The sequence below is a fragment of the Scardinius erythrophthalmus genome, assembly GCF_964197995.2.
Source record: "Scardinius erythrophthalmus genome assembly, chromosome: 6".
NCBI classification, from domain to species: Eukaryota; Metazoa; Chordata; class Actinopteri; order Cypriniformes; family Leuciscidae; genus Scardinius; species Scardinius erythrophthalmus.
This window is the reverse complement of record NC_138226.1, coordinates 23,866,144-23,889,216: the sequence shown is the minus strand read 5'-3', so window position 1 is coordinate 23,889,216 and position 23,073 is coordinate 23,866,144. Positions and strand designations below refer to the sequence as shown.

General features: G+C 37.2%; 1 protein-coding gene across 1 annotated transcript in view; it reads left to right on the top strand.

Annotated features, from left to right (window-relative positions):
- Nucleotides 1-23,073, top strand: part of thsd7ba (thrombospondin, type I, domain containing 7Ba) — a gene marked incomplete at both ends in the record, with an annotated part of 176,577 nt that overhangs the window by 113,019 nt on the left and 40,485 nt on the right. Inside the window, 4 exons of the mRNA XM_081368568.1 lie at nt 1,361-1,464; nt 9,581-9,772; nt 18,892-19,158; nt 19,405-19,583. Of these exons, the coding sequence (XP_081224694.1) occupies nt 1,361-1,464; nt 9,581-9,772; nt 18,892-19,158; nt 19,405-19,583 (742 nt within the window). The remainder of the gene's footprint in view (nt 1-1,360; nt 1,465-9,580; nt 9,773-18,891; nt 19,159-19,404; nt 19,584-23,073) is intronic.

Below are 23,073 nucleotides of genomic sequence, written 5' to 3'. Positions count from 1 at the left end.
GAATTAAAACCTTGGATTACTTCATCTGCGAGTTTGCCTCCTACTTCATCTACCCTGCAGCCTGACACCATCATTGATAATAACTGAGTATCAAATCATCATATTAGAATGATTTCTGAAGGATCATAAGACACCAAAGACTGGAGTACTTGCTGATGAAAATTCAGCTTTGCATCACAAAAATAAATTACATTTTAAAGTATATTAAAAAAGAGAACCATTATTTGAAACTGTAATAATATTTCATAATATTACTGTTTTTTTTGTTTGTTTTTTTAACTGCAGGCTTGATGAGCATAAGAGACTTCTTTCAAAAACATTAAAAATAGTAATGTTTCCAAACTTTTGACTGGTACTGTATATATATATATATATATATATATATATATATATATATATATATATATATATATATATATATATATATATATATATATATATATATATATATATATATATATATATATATATATATATATATATTAATTATTAGATTAATTAATTAAAAAAAAAAACAGAAATAAGTTATTGATTGCATTTGAAGCAACAAGTTTTACATCCAGTCACATTAATGATTAACAAATAAATCAGATAATGCAATGGCAGTTTGGTGATATCCCCGCAGATGTGCTCTTGACCCGTTTTAAAATAAAATCCTCTTAGAGTCCTCGAAGTCTGAGAATGAGACAAGACCATGTCCTTTAAAAATGGTCTTGGGACTACAACACTAGTATATCTTATAATATTTCAGTAATGTTGATAGTTGAGAACTTGCATGCAATATTTGCACTTGTCAATGTATAACTTCATATTAACCAATGACCACTCTCATCTGTAGATGTCAGCATTGGCATCTGCCATTGAAATCCCTTGTAATTAAAAATATTGACAAGGAACTGTTTAGTATGCTGAAACAAAGTCATTCGTTTAATGCAGCACATCATTACCACTGGTTTATAGGATTTATTTAACGGTCACCATTTTTCTCATTTGCAAGGCTAGACGAAACTAATTTTCCTGTAAAAGCCCCCTGAATACAAAAGGCAATTAATTCCATGTATCATAAAAGACTGTGACAGCATCATGCTGGTTAATATACTGATTTAAGTTTTGTAAGTGTAAGGCTTCTATTGATATGCATTGTGTTTACACTGGAAGGTCTGCTTACATGTGTACGTATTTGTGTTATTTCCAGGTTATTTCTGGTATTATATGATATCTGTTATTACCTAAATAATACCTAGTATATTTATAGTATATGCACAGCCTGTCTTAGACTAAAAATGTATGTCATGGTAACAACTCAGGGGACTTTTTTCCAACATCAAACCATCATTACAAATCTTCATCTCTTTTTCAGATGGAAGGCACACAGATGGCATCCATGTACTCTGGTCCCAGATTCTGTCCAGCAGGGAATGGCAGGAGCGAGCGAATCGTGTGGTAAAGGATTAGAGATGAGAGGTAAGAGAAGTTTGTTTCATGTAAAAGAGTCAATTCTCATGGTATGCTACATAGCCACCTGTTGTCGCTCTGCCTTTGAGCTATATGCATCGCTGTGCACATATATGAATGTGTTCATTGCTTTGAGCTCTGCTTTTGTTCATTGGCGCTGTACAGTGTGTGAAGTCTTGATGCAGCATGCCGGATCTCCCGGTGTGATTAAGACAGAATAGAAGTGAAAGCTGTCAAATATCACAGACAATGTTAGAGGAACAGTCTGCCTTTGGGACACAGATGCTTTAAAAAATACCCAAACTTTTTGATTTACAGAGATGTTCTGTGCGTGTGATGTTGGTAATATAAACATTGTCTGTGTAGAAATATCAACATATTCTGACATTTTTGTGCAAATTATTCCAGATATTAATATTATAGTACAGAGTATAGTACAGTTTCTGAGGAAGTATATTATAGGACGAATGTGTGATTTTTTTTCAGAAATATTGAAACCTATTCAAATAATTATATATATACAGTATATATATATATAATAGCTCTCAAAGCATTAATTCATTAGTCGTTGATGAAAATAAGTACATTAAATATAATGCTACACATGTCATTAGTTCCATGTCCTTTCACAAAAGTAATGACTTTGATTTTTTTTTAGGAAAATATGTTTTACTATTTTAATTTACATTTTAAGCAATATTTTATAATGATGTATTGTAGTTATTATAAAGTGTTAGCATAAAAGAGTATGATAACTCAAAATGGGAAGCCTATCAAAATAATTTGACTAATAAATGGATTTTTCAAATATACATTCAAACATATTTTCCATGGAAACCTTGAATTTGTTGAGATCAAATTAAAATAAATGATTGTATCCAGAAGTTATTACTTTTAGACACAATGTAGTGTGACATTTTACTGAACTTCCCCAGTTTATCAGAATATCATATTGGTACAATGGAAGAAAAGCTGACATTTTTGTGCCGAGTCAAAGGTCAGTATTATTCCAGATATTGAGTGCATTCATTAAAATTAATGAGGCCATTCATTAAAAAACACAAGTCTGTGTAAATGTTATCCTGCAATGGAAGATTCAAATAGGCACTAGTACGTAGCCGCTATTGTACGCGTGCCCCCGCAGCAAGGTTAGGATACGGATTACATGAAGATGGACTGCAGAGAGCACTTGCCTGTGTGCAGATTCAATTTCATGGTTTATTTAAACCAGCACTTGACAGTGTTGACCTCCCCTTGGATCTCACTGCATGAGGGCATGAATTAAAGTAAACAATAAATCTAGGCTAATTTACGAATGTTCACCAATTCGTTCCTGCTTTTTAATTCCACAAGAACTAACAGTGAGTACCGCCACCACAACAGCAATAAGCTCTTGTTGTTTTACCTTAGTCTAGTGATTAAAAATTACGCAGGTTGTTTATGTACACGGATGATTTATTGTTGTATTTTAGGCAAGCATCCCCGGCTGATGTAATTTGATTATTCTCAGCCTACTCAGGTGGAGTGGTGGCTTGAGACAGGCGCACAGACGCTCTCCGGCACACAGATGCAAATGAGCCAGCCGCAGAGTTCCTGCTGTGTTTGGGAACACTTGCTCTATCAGCATCCTCCACAATAAATAACAGGGCTAGAAGGCAATGCAGTAAATTACACTAAATGAAGCAGAAAGACAGACACCTCTGCAAAAGTAACGCGAACCTCAAACATATTGTGCTTCCTCAGACAGATTTGCAGCAAAAAAGCGACCAGAAGTCATTCATTTTCAGTGAGAGTTAGAGATGCGAGAAGATATGAGTGATCATGTGAGTGCCACTGTCTGCACTGTCTCATTGGTAGTTTGGCCTGATCTCATTAGTGTTCATTCATTTTTGTTTTTTATTTACTTGTACATATTTGTACATTTAGGCATTTTACATTGAGGGTCGTTGTATCATTGTACTGACTGCATCTATTGCTTAAATAGCCTATATTTACATACTGCAACCCTCTACGCACACCTTGGCAATAGAATCGCCATTGGCTAGTACATTTGTTTGGTTACTCGCCAGACTGATATTCTATTTTGATATTATATTCTATTTCTATATGAGCAACATCACACGAGTGGCCATAGGCAGAGGTAATCACAGCGTGTTGATATACAGCCATATCGCACGGCTACGAGTGTCATATTGCATTTATACAACAGTTTGATGGCACACGTGAGTAAATAAATAAGAAACAACATTGGAGTGTCTTTAAGAACCCTCTTTTGTGCAGAACTAACGTTACTTCCTTCCGTGGTATGGAAGACTCTCTCTCACTCTCTCTCTCTTTGCGTGTGTGTGAGAAACGCGCATCCATTGAGGTGAATTGAAATACTAGTACATATCGCTTGACGGAGAGTGAAACTCTCAAGCGCTCAGGCAGTGTTCAGCGATTGAAAATGCTAAACTTATACTTAGTCTATAACACACACACTGGCGAGTAAAATCTAAGAATTTATTAGCCAATGACTAATGATAGACATTTATTCACCCAGAGTGAAGATTTAGTCGCATATACTTGTGATTTACTAGTGATTTACTCGCAAACCTACAACAGAGGATTGTACTGTATGCAACATAAATACTTTAGGGGATTTTTTTTTTTTATTATATTCTTAAACTACAATTCAAAAGTTTGATCAAAAGGATGCAATAAAAAGCAAATCTATCTATCCATATATGTATATATATACTGTATATATATCATGGTTTTCACAAAAACATGAAGCAGCACAACTGTTTTCAACATTGATCATAATAATAAAAGTTTCTTGAGCAGCAAGTCAGCATATCAGAATGATTTCTGAAGGATCATGTGACACTGGAGACTGGAGTAATGATGCTGAAAATTCTGCTTTGCCATCACAGGAATAAATTACATTTTAAAATATATTAAAATGGAAAAAGTTCTTTTAAATTATAATATTTCACAATTTTACAATGAATAGTAACTAATTATACTATAAATATATATTTGCATAGTTACGTTTTAATATTATATATATATATGTGTTGCAATTTACCATTATATAGTCAAATGAAGCAAGTTCAATACAGCACCAGAAATCACACCAAATATTTATCAGTTATAATGTCAAATTAATTGGTAACACTTTAGAATAAGATTCATTAGTTAACATTAATTAATATTAGTTAATATTAATTTCAACATTTACTAATACGTTATTAAAATCAAAGGTTGTATTTGTTTGGTTAAAACATTGGTTAATGCACTGTGAACTAACATGAACAAACAATGAACAGCTGTATATTTATTAACTAACATTAACAAAGATTAATAAATACTGTAACAAATGTATTGCTCATTGTTAGTTCATGTTAGTTAATACATTAACTAATGTTAACAAATAAACCTTATTGTAAAGTGTTACCAATTAATTAAATGCGTTAAATAAATGAGGCCATTAAACAAAGTAGTAGGACAATCAAACCAACCTATTAATTGCATGAAGTCAATATTCTATGGACTTTGTAAGCATGAATATGTAAGATGTACAATGCTTATGTTTTTGATGCCGTCAATATGTCTTAACAGACAAATACATATCACTAGTGAGATCATGCTGGTGGTTGTATTATTTCTGTCAGGACCACTATCGTCACATACACTTGACAATTAGCATTACAGTTTGGATTGGTGGTATGGTTCTGTTCTGGACAAGAACTCTCTGCGCATCCTTGCAGCCTAGCATGGATAAGAGCAGGGAGAGCAGCAATAACCCCCTCAGGGTAAACAGAACAGAACCAACATGAATGAATTGCAGATATCATTCATTCGAGATTTTAAAGTACAACATGATTCGAGAATTGATTCTGATTCAAGGGGAATCAGAATGCCAAATCCTGACTGGGCGAGAGGAGGAGCTGGGCATGAAGGAGGGTAATTCCATATTGTCCACTCTACCACTGCCTACAGTCACTGTCATTCATATAACCTCAAATCACTACCTCTCATTGAAAGTGAATGACTGAATTCCAGTGTAGACAGGTTGTTAAGGAACGCTCACCCTGACAGAGTCCCTGTACAGTTGATTGCTATCTGTCCTTGCACAATGAACCCTTACTGGAAACCAACAGTACAAAGAATGCTCCTGTCATAGTCCATGAAACTGTCCATATCAGATAGGTAGTATTTTGCATTACAGGATGTGAATGACAGGAGTATTTTTGGTTTTGCTGTGGTAAATTTTGCTGACAGAACTTTCTGTCACATTCTTTGTAAGTTATTTTAAGGTGAATTTTTGCTGCAAGTATTCAACGCTTTGTCTATTCACTTTTGGTATGAAAAAGTCGCTGCAGTCTTTGGTGTCCACTAAATCATGTCGGGGGTATTTAAGAAGGCACATATATTGATTATACCACACATACTAATCTTCGTCTCACATTATGGATTAAAATGTCTCAGTTAATCAGTTCCCATTATTATGGGGTGGATGTGCGAGTGTCTTCCACAGTGCTTCTTGGTATTGTGCATAGCTTCAGTAATCATTTAATTGGGCTTAGATTCCCACATATCGAAACCTTAATTCTAGGAGCCCATGAAAGTGTTACTCTAATGAAAAGAGTCGTCTTCTGGGTTTTTTGTGCGCTCGGCCTGTGCCGTTAATGAGTACTGAGAAGCTTAGCCGGCAAGTCTGACAGAGTCTTTTTTTAAGGGCCATAAAAGTTCTCCACCGTGTCCTTTTGAGTAGTCAGCAAACATTGTCACCTTTGTAAGTGGCTGCATTATTAAGTTGATCCCTGTCATGAGCCGAGATAAGAATAAAATGTTAACAATAGGGAGAGGAGATAAATTGAGAGAGAATGGTATAGGGATGGTGGAGAGAGGGGAAATAATTGTGCTAAAAATGGGCAGCCTGTGCGCTCCAATCAGAATGTCACTACTGTCAACCTTTCTGTCTCTGGGGCACTGCGGGAACCAGCAATGAGTGTGAGAAAGAAAAGGAAGCTAGGAGAGACAGAGTAGGAGGGAGAAACTGATGTCTACCCTGGGAGGCATGTGAAATTCTTAAGAGTAAAAAAAAAAAAAGTAATGTCATCTCAAAACTTACCTTTCACATTTCAATCTGAAGGACAAAATGCTCAGAATGACTATTCAATTCTGTTAACAATGTCCTTTATGGTACAGTACCATAATATGCTACACATAATTTCAAGCTTTCTTGATTCTGATTGGTCAAATAGTTTTGTATAATGAACACTAAAATGTATAATTGACCGATGCCACAGACATCCGGGTGCATTGATAAAAAATACAGTAAAGCAGTAATACTGTGAAATATCACTGAACTTTATTTTGTTTTTTAAAATGGCAAAGCAGCATCATTACTCCAGTCTTCAGTGTCACATGATGCTTCAGAAATCATTATAATATACTGCTCAAGAAACATTTCTTATTATTATCAACATTTGTGCTGCTTCATATTTTTGTGGAAAATGTGATGCACTTTTTTCAGGATTCTTTGATGAATTGATAGTTCAAATGAACAGCATTTGTTTGAAATAGAAGTCTTTTGTAACATTATAAATGTTTGTACTGTCATGTTTAACCAATTTAATGCATCCTTGCTAAATAAAAGTATGAATTTCTTCACAAAACAAAAGAAAATATTACTGACCCCAATCCCTTTGAACGATAGTGTATTTAATGAATTATTTTAATCTGTTTATGACTGACTGACTCTACATGATCCTATACACATAATCCATATATATAGTTGCAGAGAGTGAAAACAAATAAAATGCCTTTGTAATTATAATATAAGTCTGTCGTTTTCACACAAAAGCAAACTATGATGTATTATTAAAACACCATCCCACGTCTAGATACTATCTCCACCCACGTAACTCTAAAGTGAAGAGAGCAAATGCTTTGGTCAGAGAGCAACATTTGAAATTCAAATAGGAATCAATAAAATGTGTTAAAGGCGTATGTGTACATGTATGCCTGTTCAAAGACATCAGAGGGTCACTTCTGAGATAACAGCATCACATTGCCCTAGGGAAGGTGACGTCCATGCAGACTAGAGTCAGATGTTATTTTGGCACTTAAACATGCACAGGGTCTTTGTTCTATATTCAAAACTCAATTGTTCCCTCCCTTTCTGACAGATCTGCAAGGGTTGGAATTTGTGTCCTACAAATCTGAATCAATACAGTACTATTAATTATCAATGTGGCACAAGCAGTGGGGAACGAACACCTCTCTGTACTCAGCACTCTGGTGTATTTGTAGCTAAAAGAGCATATTTCATCTCTGTGCACAATAAAGTGCAAGTGTAAATGCATCAGTGAAGAAAATCTTTGAAAAAGACTAAATAAAATGGTATATACTGGAGAAAACTAATGTACTGTATATATTTAGTCCTCTTATTTTAGTTTTTTCGTTTGGGTTAAATCTTTTTCTTATGAAGTTATTCTTTTTAAAGTTGAGATGGCAAAAGAAATGAAAAGTATATATGCGTTATTTGCATTGTTTTGTTTGTTGCTTATCATTACAAAAAAATAAGATGGCGGTACAATAGTACAGTCATTGTATCAGACAGTAAAATATGGTACTTCAAAGAATGCCATGACACATTTACCATGCTATTGCCATGGAACCACACCCAAAATAACATGGAAACCCTAGTTATTCTTTACTAAATATATTTAGTAGTGCTCTTTTTACACTGTTTTACACTGTTTACAAATCAGCATGTTAAAATGATTTCTGAATGATCATGTGACACCGAAGCCTTGAGGAATGATGTTGAAAATTAAGCTAACATCAAAGTAATACACTGCATTTTATCTATTTAAATATTTTCAAATAGAAAACAGTTACCTTAAATTGTAATGTTTCACAATGTCAATGTGCTTACTTTAAATACATGGAGCCTTAAGGCCCGTTCACATCAAGGACGATAACTATAAAGATAACGATAAAGATATAATTCTAAAAATCGTTCTCCATATTAAAGAATAACAGAGTTCACACCACAACTATAACGATAAAGATATGAGGAACGATATCGTTGGGATCACTTTCAGAACGTTTTTTTTTTCCAGCTGTCAAACGATAAAACACTGACAGCCAATCAGAATCCATTCTAGCAGGTCATCCATTTTCGCTACTTTGAAACCGCAGCGCGGGCGCGCGCGTGCTTAGAATAAAAAGACCGTTATCGGTCGTTGGTGTGGACGCATATATAGTTATCTTTATCATTATCTTTATAGTTATCATGCTTGGTGTGAACGGGCCTTTAGACTTCCTTTTAGATATTTTGGCAAGGCTACAGTTAAGCTAATTAACTATATAATAATTATACCATTAGTTTATTACTGCCACTGTTCTATAAAAGCAATAAACAATGAAAGGGCTTATGTTGCAATGTGTTTATTTACCTTGGTAAAATCCACCTTTTTTCTATATTATATTGCCTGATGTCTTGATCGGTTGGAACAATTATTGTGTTTTTAGTTGTTCTTTAATAATATTGTGTGAACCAATGAAAAGCTCTGCCATACAGTTTGAAAAGTTCCCTTCAAATGTTGTTATTGCTGTGTGTTAACTGTGCTCCCTTGAAAAGCCTCTGCTGAGTGGAAAGAGCCATGCTGCAGAGAACTGTGTCAAAAACATGTCATCATGTAAGGCAGAGTGGCAAATTTAAGTCAGTGAGGGGAAAAGACCTCGGCACAATCTTTGCTGTCTGCGAGGAATACTTCACCCTGTGGGTGGAATGGATGCAGTGTGCTGAAAAGGTAACAGGCGGCTTCACATTTGCCAAGCATATCATTTATCGTCCCTCAGTGGCGGTGATGCAGAGGAGGACAATTTTCATGTGAGAGGATCTGAAATCAGCGCTGTAGAAGAAAGAGTTATGGGGAAAAGTTAATGGCTTTTACCACGTGCAGTCCGGCTGCAAATACATTTCCATGAAATCGCTACCACATTAATGCCTGAAGTACTGTCATGTCATGTATTTTCTGTCCAAAGCAATATTTATCACATTTTTATCACAAGTGGCATAAATGACTGTTGTATTAAAGCTGTGTTTGATTGTGTGCCCTCTCAGGAGTGAGCTGTGTGGATGAGTATGATGAGACGGCAGCCGTGTCAGAGTGTCTCAGGTGGGCCGGGCCGATGCCGTCCCGCTTCAGGAGCTGCTGGGTGCCCTGCAGGGATGACTGCACCTTCAGTTCTTGGTCTAAAGTCTCTGAATGCTCTGGATGTGGGAGCCGACGTACCCGCAAACGCACCCTAACAGGTGAGATACATTCAGACAACTTTTCAGGGTGATTCACAAAGTTGTGAATATCCAGTATATATTAGCCTATGCCACCCCCAAATCTTGTGCGCTAATTACACTAATGAGAAAATGCCATGAGGCTGGTATGAGGGTTTCGGGTTTGTACAATATAACCATTCTACCCTTTAGAAAGATACTTAACTCCTGGTTGATCCAAAAGGCTGTAACTTTAACTTTAAGCAAACTGAGTCAAATAAAATATGTAAAAATGTTAGTCTTGATGAAAATAAGTGATGCACCGATTTTTCATAACCAATACGATATTCCAAATTCTGAGTATCAGGCGATACTCTTATCGGTCCGATACCAGTGCTGTTTTTTCTTGATCGTTGTTGAATATCTAAACCTCGTTGTGAGGAACTGATAAACAATTTTTTGAGTTTTTGAATTCTGCAGCAAAGTACTTCTATTACAGTTTTTCTCGATTGCTTAAACACATTTCTTGAAACTATGCCTCGTATTCTCAAAACTATAAACACAAATCCATAACGTCTCACCCAATTCCCCAAACATCCTATTTTCAGGTCAAAATGAAGCTCTACACTCAAAACCATTCACTCTTGCTGAAAAACCAAACTTTGCCCTCAGACAGGACACACAAGCCCTCAAAATCACACACACTACAACATAGTCTAACACACTGGTGCAATAAATTCAAAACAACATTTCCAAAACTGGTAAGTTATGTTGCTTGTGGTTCCCCCCTCACAAACCTTTTCACATGATGAACACAAAAGACACAACCAGTGGATACATTGGCACATTTTTATTCATACACAGAAAACACACACACAAAAATATTTTTTTTTACTGGTTTACTCTTTTTTTTTTTTTACTCTTTTTTTTTTACTCTCTCCTCTATTTTTTTTATTTATATTTACTTACAGTAAGATGTGTGTGACCAACATATGACAGTAAAAGAGCACACACAAACCATATTCTAATATGGAATTCGAATTGTTTTGGACTGGTAAAGAGTGTTGGACGTGACAGGAGGGCCTCCACCCAAGGATACAATATGATGAACACGTCTATGTATGTTCCACATATGGTTGAAATACCATCATTTGCCTAGAAAGATAACATTCTGGTAGTCAAGACTATAAAGGAGAAAGGATGCCCTCCCTTCACTGTCACACTCTGCAGCCACTCTGTGTGACTGTACGACTGCTGGCCTTTTTTTGCAAGAAAATACACCTCATCAAAGACTATTGGAAATGTTTGTCTCTTATTCAGTGATTTTGTTTGCCACCACTCCTCCCTGAAGGCTCTCGAGGCGACGGTAAAGCGACTCAAATTTGGCCTTACTCGTAGCCCAGCCTCCCTCATAGTCAAACCATTGATAAAGACATGGGCAACTAGAGTGGCCTAAATTTCATCTGAGACTGCTTGTCTTCTTGTCCTTGCCCTTCCTCCTCCTCATTCTTATCCCTCTTCCTTCATGTCTTTCTGGATCCATTGTTCCAAAATGCAATAAACTGATTTGGGCCCTTTTATCTATTGAAGGTTCTGATTGATGTGTGTTAAATTTTGACTCTTAGTGTTTCCACCTGGGTAATTGTGTGCTAACTGAGCTGAAGCTGTGCTGACTTGAGTGAACAATATTGAATGCTAGTGCTTTATACATGACAACATGGTCAAGGCAATGAGAAATTAAGGGATTTGTGTGTAGAGTTTTGCAGTGAAAGTTCGTCAAATCTGACTCATGTGTCAAAACAGAGAATAGTGTTTATAGTTTAGTGAAATGGGTGTGCTTTTTGATAAATGGCGTTATGGTTTTGAAATTTTAGTTCAAAAGCCTGGTTATAGTGTTTAAGCAATCGAGAAAAACTGTAAAAAAAATCTGTGGTGCACAATTTTATAATTGGTGTAATTTTATCAAATCTAAACATTTAGTCAAATACATAATTTAGTGGACAAACAATAAACGTGAACAAAAGTTTAGTGCTAAATCTGGTAAAATGTTAATAAAAAAAAACATACTATTTCTATAACAAGGTTACTTGTGTTCATTTCTTACAGTTAGCAGGATGCTTGTTTAGTGTTTGGAAAGTCACACCACAGAACAAATACTGCATCAGTGAATAAATCCTATACCGTAACGAGTCGGGAAGCTTGTTTATATCCTGACAAGTGTGGGTACAAATTAGTGGCATTTTTGTAAAATCCTTGGAGCGCCAGTGCCAGTACAATGGCTTCTAGAGTGTCATTATTGTAGTATCACTTGAGGAATATCACTTTAACAAAGGAAGTAAGCTGACAGACAAGTCCGCTTTAGTATTTTCCTTAGCTGAGCATAATCAGCTAGAGCTCAGGAAAATGGCCTTGGAAAAAGAAGTCATTTAAAGTGACCTTTAAGTGTTCAGGGCTCCAGTCGGTAACATTAAGGAGAATATTCATATTCATTATTTCATTAACTGTCCTCTTCTTCTTTTCTTTTGCTTTACTGCACATACATAAGTGTTTCGACAGGCCTGTCTATCATCAGAGATCAGAGACCTGCTGTGAACTGCTCTACGGGCAGATTTAGAGCTGTCTTGTTAGGGAATTATTGCAGTGCTTTTTGCTTTAGTTAGTTTGTTCCCATAAAAATCATGATTGGCTCTCATTAAGATCCTGCACATCTTAGTGTGACATGTTCACTGTATCAGATAAACCTTCAAAGGCTTTCTTCACCTCATACTTTTAGGAAATCCCACATCAAAGGTGATCACATGCTAAAATGTCAAATTTCAACCTAGAAATCCAAGAGCATCACACATAAAAAAAGACAGAAATGAAGGCTGAAAACGGCAAGCTAAGGATGATTGTGCTTCTTGCTTAATTGAATGCACTATATCCGGCAGGTGTTGGTTTCTGGGGGTGTCATCAATAATGAATTGTTGCTGTGGAAAGTGTGTGAAAGTGTTTTATATACATATGCGCACACTCACACATGCAGTGAAAGCAGAAAGCAGATTGTCAGTGAGGCTGCAGTGTACTGACAGAGATTTCACACTGTTAGAGCTGTTTTCTATCACTGACCGCCTCTGAACACCCAGAACAGATGGAGGCTGGCAAACACTCGTCAGGAAGCTTCTGGACACCAGTGAGAGTGTGAGTTTCTTTCTACCTCGATGACTGTGTCCATTTCTCTTTCTCCCTACCTGTATACTGTATATAGAGGCCTGCTGTGAGACATGGATAGAGTCTTTATGAGAGAGTCAAATAATCATTTAAACCACACTGATTTATTTAGAAACAAAACAAGTGCCTGTTCAGCCAATTAATTTATTAACACTGATTTATTCAGGTATTCATTAATTTAGTGTTGCTCAGAGACAATTCTGCATTGGTTGCACTTGGAAGTATTTTTGTTGTCAATGTTGTTTCTAAAATGTAAATGTAATTATGCTCATTATTAAAGGGTGTATCCACAGCTGACAATGCATAAATTAAGCATTTCTCTACAATTTCCAAACTCGTTATATACTCCTGTAGGAAACATCTGTTAATCTGTTAATTTGAAGGATATTAAGGTTTGAACATGCTATACAGACATAGATTTAACTGCTGTGACATATCATGTGTCTTTTTATCTTAAAGTTAAATAAAACCTCTTCTCATAAAGAAACAAGAACATGGTATTTTCAATTAATGATATATGCATTCTTTATACCAACTTGCATACAACATTCTTCATTCTTTCAAGCATATATATTTATTTCTATAAATTAAATATAGATTAATCCTTATTAAAGTTATTCCGTCTAGAACATTGAGTGGTTTTGAGCATGAAACCATTTGCTTGCTTGATCCTATTCCCACATGCTTATTTAAATCTTGCTGCTGTAACCCCTGTGCCAAAAAAAAAAAAAAAAAAAAAGAGAGAGAGAGAGAGAGAGAGAATGATTTTAATAATTATCGTCCTGTCTCAAATCTTCAGTTTCTTGCAAATATACTTGAGCATTGCCTCTCATTTTGGCTCTCACAACCATCTCATGACTAATTACCTTTTTGAACTCCTTCAGACGGGTTTTCGTAAATTTCACAGTACGGAGACAGCTTTGTTTAAAGTCACCAATGATTTGTTGATGGCTTCTGACTCTGGTGCAACATCCATTCTCATCCTTCTTGATCTAAGCGCTGCTTTTGATACTGTTGATCACAGTCTATTACTCTCACATCTTGAAAGAGTGTTTGGTGTGTTGGGGACAGTTTTGATGTGGTTTAGATCCTATTTTACTGACCATTCCCAGTTCATTTCTGTGGGTGGCCATAGGTCTGAGATTTGCTCTCACTGGTGTTCCTCTTGGGCCCTTTACTTTTTAATATTTATCTTTCACCACTTGGCTATCTCTTGAGATTGCTCGGCCTCCATTATCATTTTTATGCTAAAGATACGCAGATTTATATACATTCAAAACCAGATAAGCACCCTGACACTGATTTTCTTTCTGACTGTATTACTGAAATAAAAACATGGATGAGTAATAATTTGCTGTGTCTGAACAGTGGTATAACCAAAGTTATGCTCATTGGTTTCCATAATCAAATTTCCAAAGCTGTTTCTCTTTGTCTTAAACTTTTAATGGCTCTGTTTTGGAAACCAAAAGTAAAATGAGGAACCTCAGAGTTATTTTTGATGCTAATCTTTCATTTGATTCTTTTGTTCAGAGTATTATCAAAACATTTCAGAAACATTGCAAGATTGTGTCCTATGTAAAATTTTCCTGTAGCAGAAAACCTGATAGATTCCTTTATCTCTCGGATAGATTACTGTAACACTGTTTTAGCCAGAGTTTCTAATCCACACTAAACAAGCTCTAATACGTACAAAATATCACCGTGACGTTTTCGAGATGGAGAGAGCTTTGTGACGAACTTGGACAGATACGCATCGATTTACGCCTAAAGAGTAACCCAAGCACAAGGTAATGACGCCTCTCGCTGTTCAAACACACAGGGCTGGGCAACTACGTTCGTCATTACGTTGTGCGTCAAGTTCAATCATAAATTCTCTGAGACAGTGTCATTTGGCTTTTGACTCAACCAGAGATTGACGGAATCCACTGAGTATTGCATCATGATTGATGATGATCTTTCATCAGCATTATCTTTAAAGCTTTAGCTGTCAGCAAAACCACACTGATCGCATTGATGCAACAAAGCAGAATCCTTCAAACAACAAAACACCAAAAGCCTCTGAATCCAGTACATCAAAGCATCATTTTTCACAGGTCTTTAGCCTGACCATGCATAATTGTCCAGTGCGGCCCACAGGTTTGACAGGCTGAGTTTATTTTACTTGACAGGTTTGAGAACACTGTTGAATGCAGGTCTGTAGTGTCAGTAACAGCATGTCTGAAAGGAGCATCTCTCCTCATGGACAGATCCTTTTATTTATATAACCTAATAATATTCATCATGTCTAATGGACATGACTAATTTGAAATGTTCCAGGAAGTGAAGTGTGCAAAGAGGAACTAATAGCCACTTAAACAGAAGCCTTTATGATGTGAAATCTATCCATTTCTCTCCTCATTAGATAAATTAGATGCATATGGTCCACTGAACATGGGCGTACTCCGGGTCTATGTTTGTACAAATAAAAATAAAGATTGTAGGAGAGAGAAAGGGAGCTACTTTTGGTTGATGCAGTGCTCATATTGGCTGTGGCATCCCAATACATAAGGGAACCCAACCCCCTACCCCAACAATAACAACAAACATAAATAAATAAATGTTCTTCAATGAATTGTTAAAAATTGTTGATTCTTAATGTTGTTTATCTTGATTAGATGTTTCATTTTTAATTTACTTTTTTGTACTTTTCATCAGTGAAAGTTCTAAACACACTTTTTTTGGACATTTTGATTTAGAGTACAGACGGGAAAGTGAGAGTAGGTGGGGAGGAGTTGGAATTGGGACTTGACTCAGATCTGTCCTAAATATGGGTCCTCATGAGCTAACAGTTCTTATATGGTTTGTAAGTTGTTTAGAATGAGACTGACACCACCCATCCTTGTCTTCACATTTATTCATTTATTTATTATTTATTTATTTTATTATTATTATTTATTTATTTATATGATTTATTATTATAATTTTTTTTGCAATTCATAATCTTGAGTTATGTACTATGTTACCTTTGTGCTAAACATGAATAACACACAAGCGGGTAAGTCTAACACTTAATCAAAGGGTTATTAGTTCACCCCCCCCCCCCCAAAAAAAAAAACACATTTGGTATCATTTATGCACCCTCATGTTATTCCAAACCCATGAGAATTTCGTTCATGTTTGAAACCAAATGAAGATATTTTCAATGAATCCTGCCAAATTTCTGTCTTTCCATTGAAATTATGCAAACACGTTTTGAGAGTTCACAAGAACCAATGTTTGTTCTTGCGAGTCAAGCAAGTACGGCTAAGCTTCCATTTGTTGTATTTGATACAGCATTGTGTATGTGTCTTTATCAATGTTCATATGTGTATAAGAACATACATTGAAAATTAGAAGCATTACAATTTTTGAATGGACTTTGAATGGAGGAACAGGAATCTCTCAAGTTTCATTATAAATATCTTCATTTTTTCTGAAGACAAACAAAAGTCTTGTTGGTTTGTAAGTGTGCTGCTCTTGAATCTTTTAATACATTCTGAGCAGGGTTGGTACCCTCCTAAAAGTCATAATAATAATAATAATAAATGTATTTTATATAGCACCTTTAAAAGTTATTTTCTCAGGGCGCTTTGCATAAAAGCTTTACACAAAGACAAACACAACAATAAGGCATTACACTGTATATATAAGCAAAAAGCAGATAACCAAAAACAACAATAGAAGAACATGTAGCGTATACGACTCTGGGTAAATGTGAATTAGCTCAAGGATATAGGGAATTTTGGAAATATTAATAATCATAACTCATGGTCATAATTCATAAGTCGCATGTACATTTATTTTATCAATTTTCGAGATTACCTTGTTCTATAACTGGTCTAATCATCAGTTATTCGTCCAGAAGGGGTATTTACAAACTCCAATAAAGTTTAGGTTCTGGCCACGAACAGTAAACTTTATGAGTTTATTAATTAAAACTACTGAATGTAGTCTAATATCGAGCTTGTAGCTGGATCTTTTGTTTCATTGACTTTAGAATGGTGGGTTTTCAAACACAGAGACAGTGAAAAGTATAAATGGATTTTAATAAATGTGACTAAAGATTATATGAGCTACGAATAGAAACGTACGTAAAAAAATGCAAACAATAAACACAAACAAACATTTAAACAATAATAACATACGTGATAAGAATAAAATGAAATGACAGAAAGAAAGAAAGAAAGAAATAGAGAGAAGGGAAAAGCTAGTAATTGTTACATAAAGAAACCTAAAAGCCGGACCCCAGAAAAGCAGCTTTTATCAGATAAATATACTTGCAAGTCTGTTCTCTGTTTGGTTGATGCTGAAAGCGCGGACGAGGTCCTGTTTCGACTGCGTCTTCCGGTGTCGCGGGAAGCTTGAAAAGGCTCACTGAAATGTAACGTTACCGAGAAAGTTCGTCTTCATCTTCCGTGAAGGAAGAGGCAAATATAACTTAGTTGCAAAAGAATGGCTGCTACGACTCGAACATGTGTTTGTCCGAGGCCTTCTGGGATGTTCCTCGGGGAGGCGTCGCGCCGGGAGAAAAGGAGGAAGGATGAGAGCGAGGTGAGAGAGTGAGGTGAGAGAGCCCGCTGTGTTTTGAAGGAGCTAAAGTCACGCCCCCTTGCGTGCGTGACCCAATCGCCTGGGAGGACGTATTGTGGTCACGTCCTTTCATTTGGAAAGGTACACGCCTCTTCTAACTAATGCTGGCGGAATAAACTTTGTTCATAAACATTTATAAAACTGGTATTAATCAAATAATGCATCCTCTAATATTCTGTGCTAAATATTCAACACCGTTGTGTTCTTCTGAACAAAACAATACCGCGAATGACAATTCTGTTAGTCAACAACACAAAGAAACAGGATTTCTCGTGATTACATGCATATAAAACTGATTACATATCAATAAAGCTTATATATATCGTATTTCGGGTATAAGGATCATAAGCACAGCAAGAAATACATTTTAAACATTTTAAAAAGGTAATTTTGACCACAAGTGGTCGGGCATGATAAGGAGTCTGTGTTTTGTGTGTGTGTAAGCAGAGTCGTGCACACGTGGAACCGCGTGGCGAACTTTGTCCTTCCTTTTCAGTGTGAATATCTTCTTGAGTTGATGAGATTAACTCAGGGGACCTGACCGAGCATCTGCTAACACTGTTGTTTTGTTTTGAGGGGTTAATCAGTACCTTTTGTTTGTTGATTAGATTTGATTAATCAACAAAAAGGCAGACCTGATCATCTGCTTTCCGTTACAAACAAATAAAGTAAAAGCAATCCTAAAATAAAGGTTGTAAGACAAACACAATTTGAACTCGATAAAATGTCATTCAGAACCATATCCATGCCAAATGGAATTCTGATCTTGACAATCCATTCATCAGTTACTCCAGAACTGATCCTCCATCACAGGGGTAACCAATCTTGGAGAGGCCAACATCCTGCAGACATTGCAACCTCCCAGCTCCAACACACCTGCCTTGAAGTTTCTATTAACCCTGAAGACCTTGATTCGTTTCTTCAGGTGTGTTATTTAAGGTTGGAGCAAAACTCTGCTCAGTAGTGGCTCTCCAGGAGCAGGATTGGACACCCCTGATCCATCATATAAAGTGTGTTGAATGGCATGTTTGCTTAAAGAAATTATTCTGTCTTGCTCTTGTCACTGAGCGTTTCCATTTCAGCCTACTCAGAATAGTTCTCTAATCGTTCCCTGGGGATGTTTGCAGTGGCACTTAGCAGTCCACATTTGACAGCAGAATGAGTAATGGTCCAGTTATCCAGACATCATTAATGTTTTAATAATTTTCAAAGACAGATAAGTACATTACACACAAGAGCTCCCAGAGTGCAGTCTGAATAGCACCAAAAATTCTGATGACTAGTCTGTTATTTATTGCTTCCTCTTTATTTTTTCTTCTTGCTTTCTGGCTCTCCATTTTCAGGTCGGAGCCGGAAACAGGACCGGTGTCTGAAGGAAGACTTGTACCCTCTGGTAGAGTCCGAGCCCTGTCCGTGCGAGGAGTTTGTTTCTCAGCCGTATGGTAACTGGTCATCTTGTGTCCTGTCTGAGACCCCGGTGCAAGGATCCCTCCAGGGTTGGAGGGGTCGCCGAGAGGCACGTGACTGTGGTCAGGGATTGCGTTATCGTGCCGTGGCCTGTCTGGACCATGAAGCCCACTTGGTTAGCCCAGAACTCTGCAGCGAATCAGGTTTGTATACTTGTTTCTATCTTCTTTTCCTCTCTTTCTCTCTCTCAGTAAAGAGATAAGTAATTTGTCTCTGCTGGAAAGGTGAGCATTCATTAGTCAAATAGGAAGCTGTGGGGTGCCCCGAACTGTCAGTGTAAATTAGACGAGGTCTCAGCATCGGTACAAGGTGTTTCCGCTAACATTGTTAGTGGGATGGTGAATGGCAGGGGCTCAGCCACTCTGATTGCTCAACATGCTCTTTCGCAGGTTTGGTGGAAGAGGTCTGCCACATGCCCTGCCCTCTGGACTGCAAGCTGAGCGACTGGTCGCCGTGGTCGGCCTGCAGTGCCTCTTGCGGCAGCGGGCTGAAAATCAGGTCCAAATGGCTTCGGGAGAAGCCGTTCAACGGTGGACGGCCATGCCCCAAACTAGACCTGAAGAATCAGGTGAGATGTGCGGTCCCAATAGGGAAACTAGTCTCTCTGTGGGCTTCCACCACCATATGGTTGATCGTCAGTGAGAAGCGAGTAATGAGAACCATTAAGGGTCTATGATCGCAGGCATCATGATTCAGATAATCGCTCATGTAAACTGTTTCATTTAGGGCCTTTAACGCATCCGTTTTTATTGAATGCCTGAAATATCCCCAACGGAATATATCTAAGCCGCCTAGAGATACATTTTGCATTTTCAGCACGGTTAACATTCAACTCATTACCATTTCACCGGTTAATGCATGCCTCTTCATTAAGTGCAGTTTACCAAACGTATTTCAGCCTCGAAGCTAAAGTATGAACAAACACTATCTCCACGTCCTTTAAATAGTTCCTCTCTGGCAGCGAGACGGCACAAAGGTGCTAACAAGTGTCCGTGTAAAATACTCTTCCTGATTGCTGTAGATTTGTTCTCGTCGCAGAAAAACATGCCAATTAGCGCAGGCTGTCTTTCCGTGACCTCTCCTCTCCTCCTTTTACCGTCAGCTAGTTAGGACAGTTTGTACAAGTGTTCTGTTAAACGCTGTTGAGCATGTGCAACTCTGCCAGCTTCTCATTTCGGTCTTTGTCTTGCCAAAGCATGCATATGGGTCACATATTGTTGATTCTTGATCTCGATGATGGAAATGCTTATTTGGTCATTAGTCATGTGCTTTATGCATGATTAAGACAATTGTTTGAGTCTTCTGAATAGAGCCCTAGATTTCACCACATCTGCAAAAAAGAAAGAAGAAGGTACATTCATCTATGAGTACATTTGCGACAGCTTGTTCCCAGATGGGTCGTGCTTTAAAGGGAAATGATATTATAAATGTGCTGTGTGTGCTGGAATAGGCTGTAGAGGACACACTGGTTTCTAGAGGTCAATATGCAGATGAGGCAGTGTGCGTGAAAAATATTCAAATGCATTCTTTTGCGGCTGTGTGTACAGATGGTTAAGTGCCTACTAACAACTTTTATGGACCCACTGTTTAAGGGGACTCACAATACCCCTCTGCTAGAAGCAGAGTTTGCCTTGGCTAATGCCCCCTCCAATCTTTTGGAGAGATGAACTCTCAATGTTGACATTTTGCAAACGGCCGCTCTGTGGACTTGGCAGACAGGCTCTGCAGCTGGCCGTATTTGAAGCGGCCCCCTCTGTGAAGGTGTGGGGATGGAAATTTCTTTATAAGCGTAGTAAGAAAGTCACCACCAAAGCCACAGTGGATTCATGTGAGTGTGTTTGAGTTTGAGGAAAACTGTATCACTTTGAGGATGCCCTTTCATAGCTCAGAAGACTTAATGGAGTTCTCAGAAGGGTTTGATGGGAAATGTTAGAGTTCATATTGAAATCTCTGAATTTTGATTGCAGATTTTGGTATCTTGGTATATCTGAGCACATTTATTGATTGGATCTATTGAGATTCTGAAACGTTATATGAGACTACGTATTTTCTTTACAATTTTATGCATTTAACTGACACTTTTATCCAAAGGGACACTGCATTCAAGATAGCATTTTATCAGTTGATGCATTCCTTGGGAATAGAACCCATGACCTTAATGATGCAGCACAAATCTCTATATATCTGAATAGTGATGCACCAAAAGGAAAATTGTTGACCAAAATTGTCAATTTTAAATGAGCCTTTTGAAAGAAACTGTTGAGAAATATTTCCATGTGTTCAATGAGATTATTTTTGTTTGAAGTAACCTGTCACTATTTGTGGCACTTGTGTGCACCAGAATATTATCTTGTGAATGAATGAATCACTAGTAATGTGGCAATAAATTATTTAATGCACAACTGAGAAGCCATTGTTGTGGAATTTTGTCCACATTATGCTTCTCTATTTCAGGTGTTTTTTTTTTTTGTTTGTTTTTTTTGTGCGGTTGTGCTTACGTATCTGGATGTATCCACAAGACTCAGAGAAGTGCACGTGTCCTAACAGCTGCATGCATTACCTTTTTTGCACTCATATCATCCATCACTCAGCATTTACATTAAATCTAATTAAACTGGGATTGTTTCATGTGTTGATTTTTCATTTCCTTTCAGCAAGTTCTCAGGCAGCTCATTGTCCATCTCTAGTAGTGAGATTTTTGCTTAGAAATTTTTGATGGCTAAAATGTTGTGCATCCCTAAATCTGATCCCTGTCTAGGACATGAATTGACAAACTTTTTGATGCCATGGGCCCGTCATGATCACATTTTGTGCATGATATTATAAAGACAAAAACATTATAAATTGTAACATTTATTATAATTTTATTCATTATATATTTTCGTTTATTTATTTGTATTATTTTATTTATGTTTTTCTGAACTTTTCCCCAGACCTCCTAGCACCTGAGATTTTCCTTTCCTAATGGCCAGAGAGCAATACAGGGTGTGTAAGTAAAGCAGAGTGAATGTCTTTGTGTTGAAATTACTGGTCCTGGAATAATCGAAAACCTTATTAGTGGAGTTTATGGATCGGAGCAGCGTGCTCAAATCATTCAAAGTGCAATTCAAGACTGGCTAACATTTTCCTAAAACATCAGGTTTGTGTGCTATCAACACTTTACTTGACATTTCACTATTGTGACATCAAATGCATTCTTTTGCTGCTGATCAGACCACGTCTGGGCTTTGATGTTATGTTCTCTTTAAAGTAAATTGTTTGGAGCAGGACTAGGTAAGGAAACTTTGTTAACACGCCACGTTCCTTGTGAGCTTTAGCTTGTTATGTGTCTTTGATAATCTGTCTCTGGCTGTCTGGCCTCTACCTTTAACAAGCAATCCTCACTTTCCCCAGTGTGGCTTTCTGCCGTGAGTCAAAGAGCAGGGCAGCGCTCTGCATTCATTCATTATTTAGACTTTCAGGTATTACAGGCTCTGAGAGGCCTGTCACAATCACTAGATTGTTCCAGCTCCCTCTCGGACTAGTAAACTGCTGAACGTGTTCAGGACCAGAACTGTCTTTCCACCACTTATCTATTGATTGGCTGTCTGAGACACTCGCCCTATATGGAGACAACACCAGTGTAGGGCTGAAGTGCTCGCTGTCTGTCTCTCACAGCTGTTAGTGAGCACCTAGTCTCACGTAGCCAGACATTCAGACTGACTGCAGAAGGTCTGGACTCCATAACAGCTTTCATTGGCCAAGGACTGCCCAAAAGGCCCATGTAAAGCAACCAATCACAGTTTGTTTTGTTCAGCATGATGTTTAGGGGCGTGAACATATAAAGTAGATGTCCCTTCAATAACAGACCGGCGTGTAAAACTCATGGACGTATTTTAAAGAATGTTTGCCATGAACTTCATATACTTCACATTCTTCACATCCAGCATTTAGTTGATACTGATAAGTGCTCGTTGTCACAGTTGTAAACACAACTGCTTTCTTCTTCCATGAGGGGGTTTGGCATCATGACAAATTTGTTTCCTGGTGGACCGTTAAAGAATGTGACACACTCACAT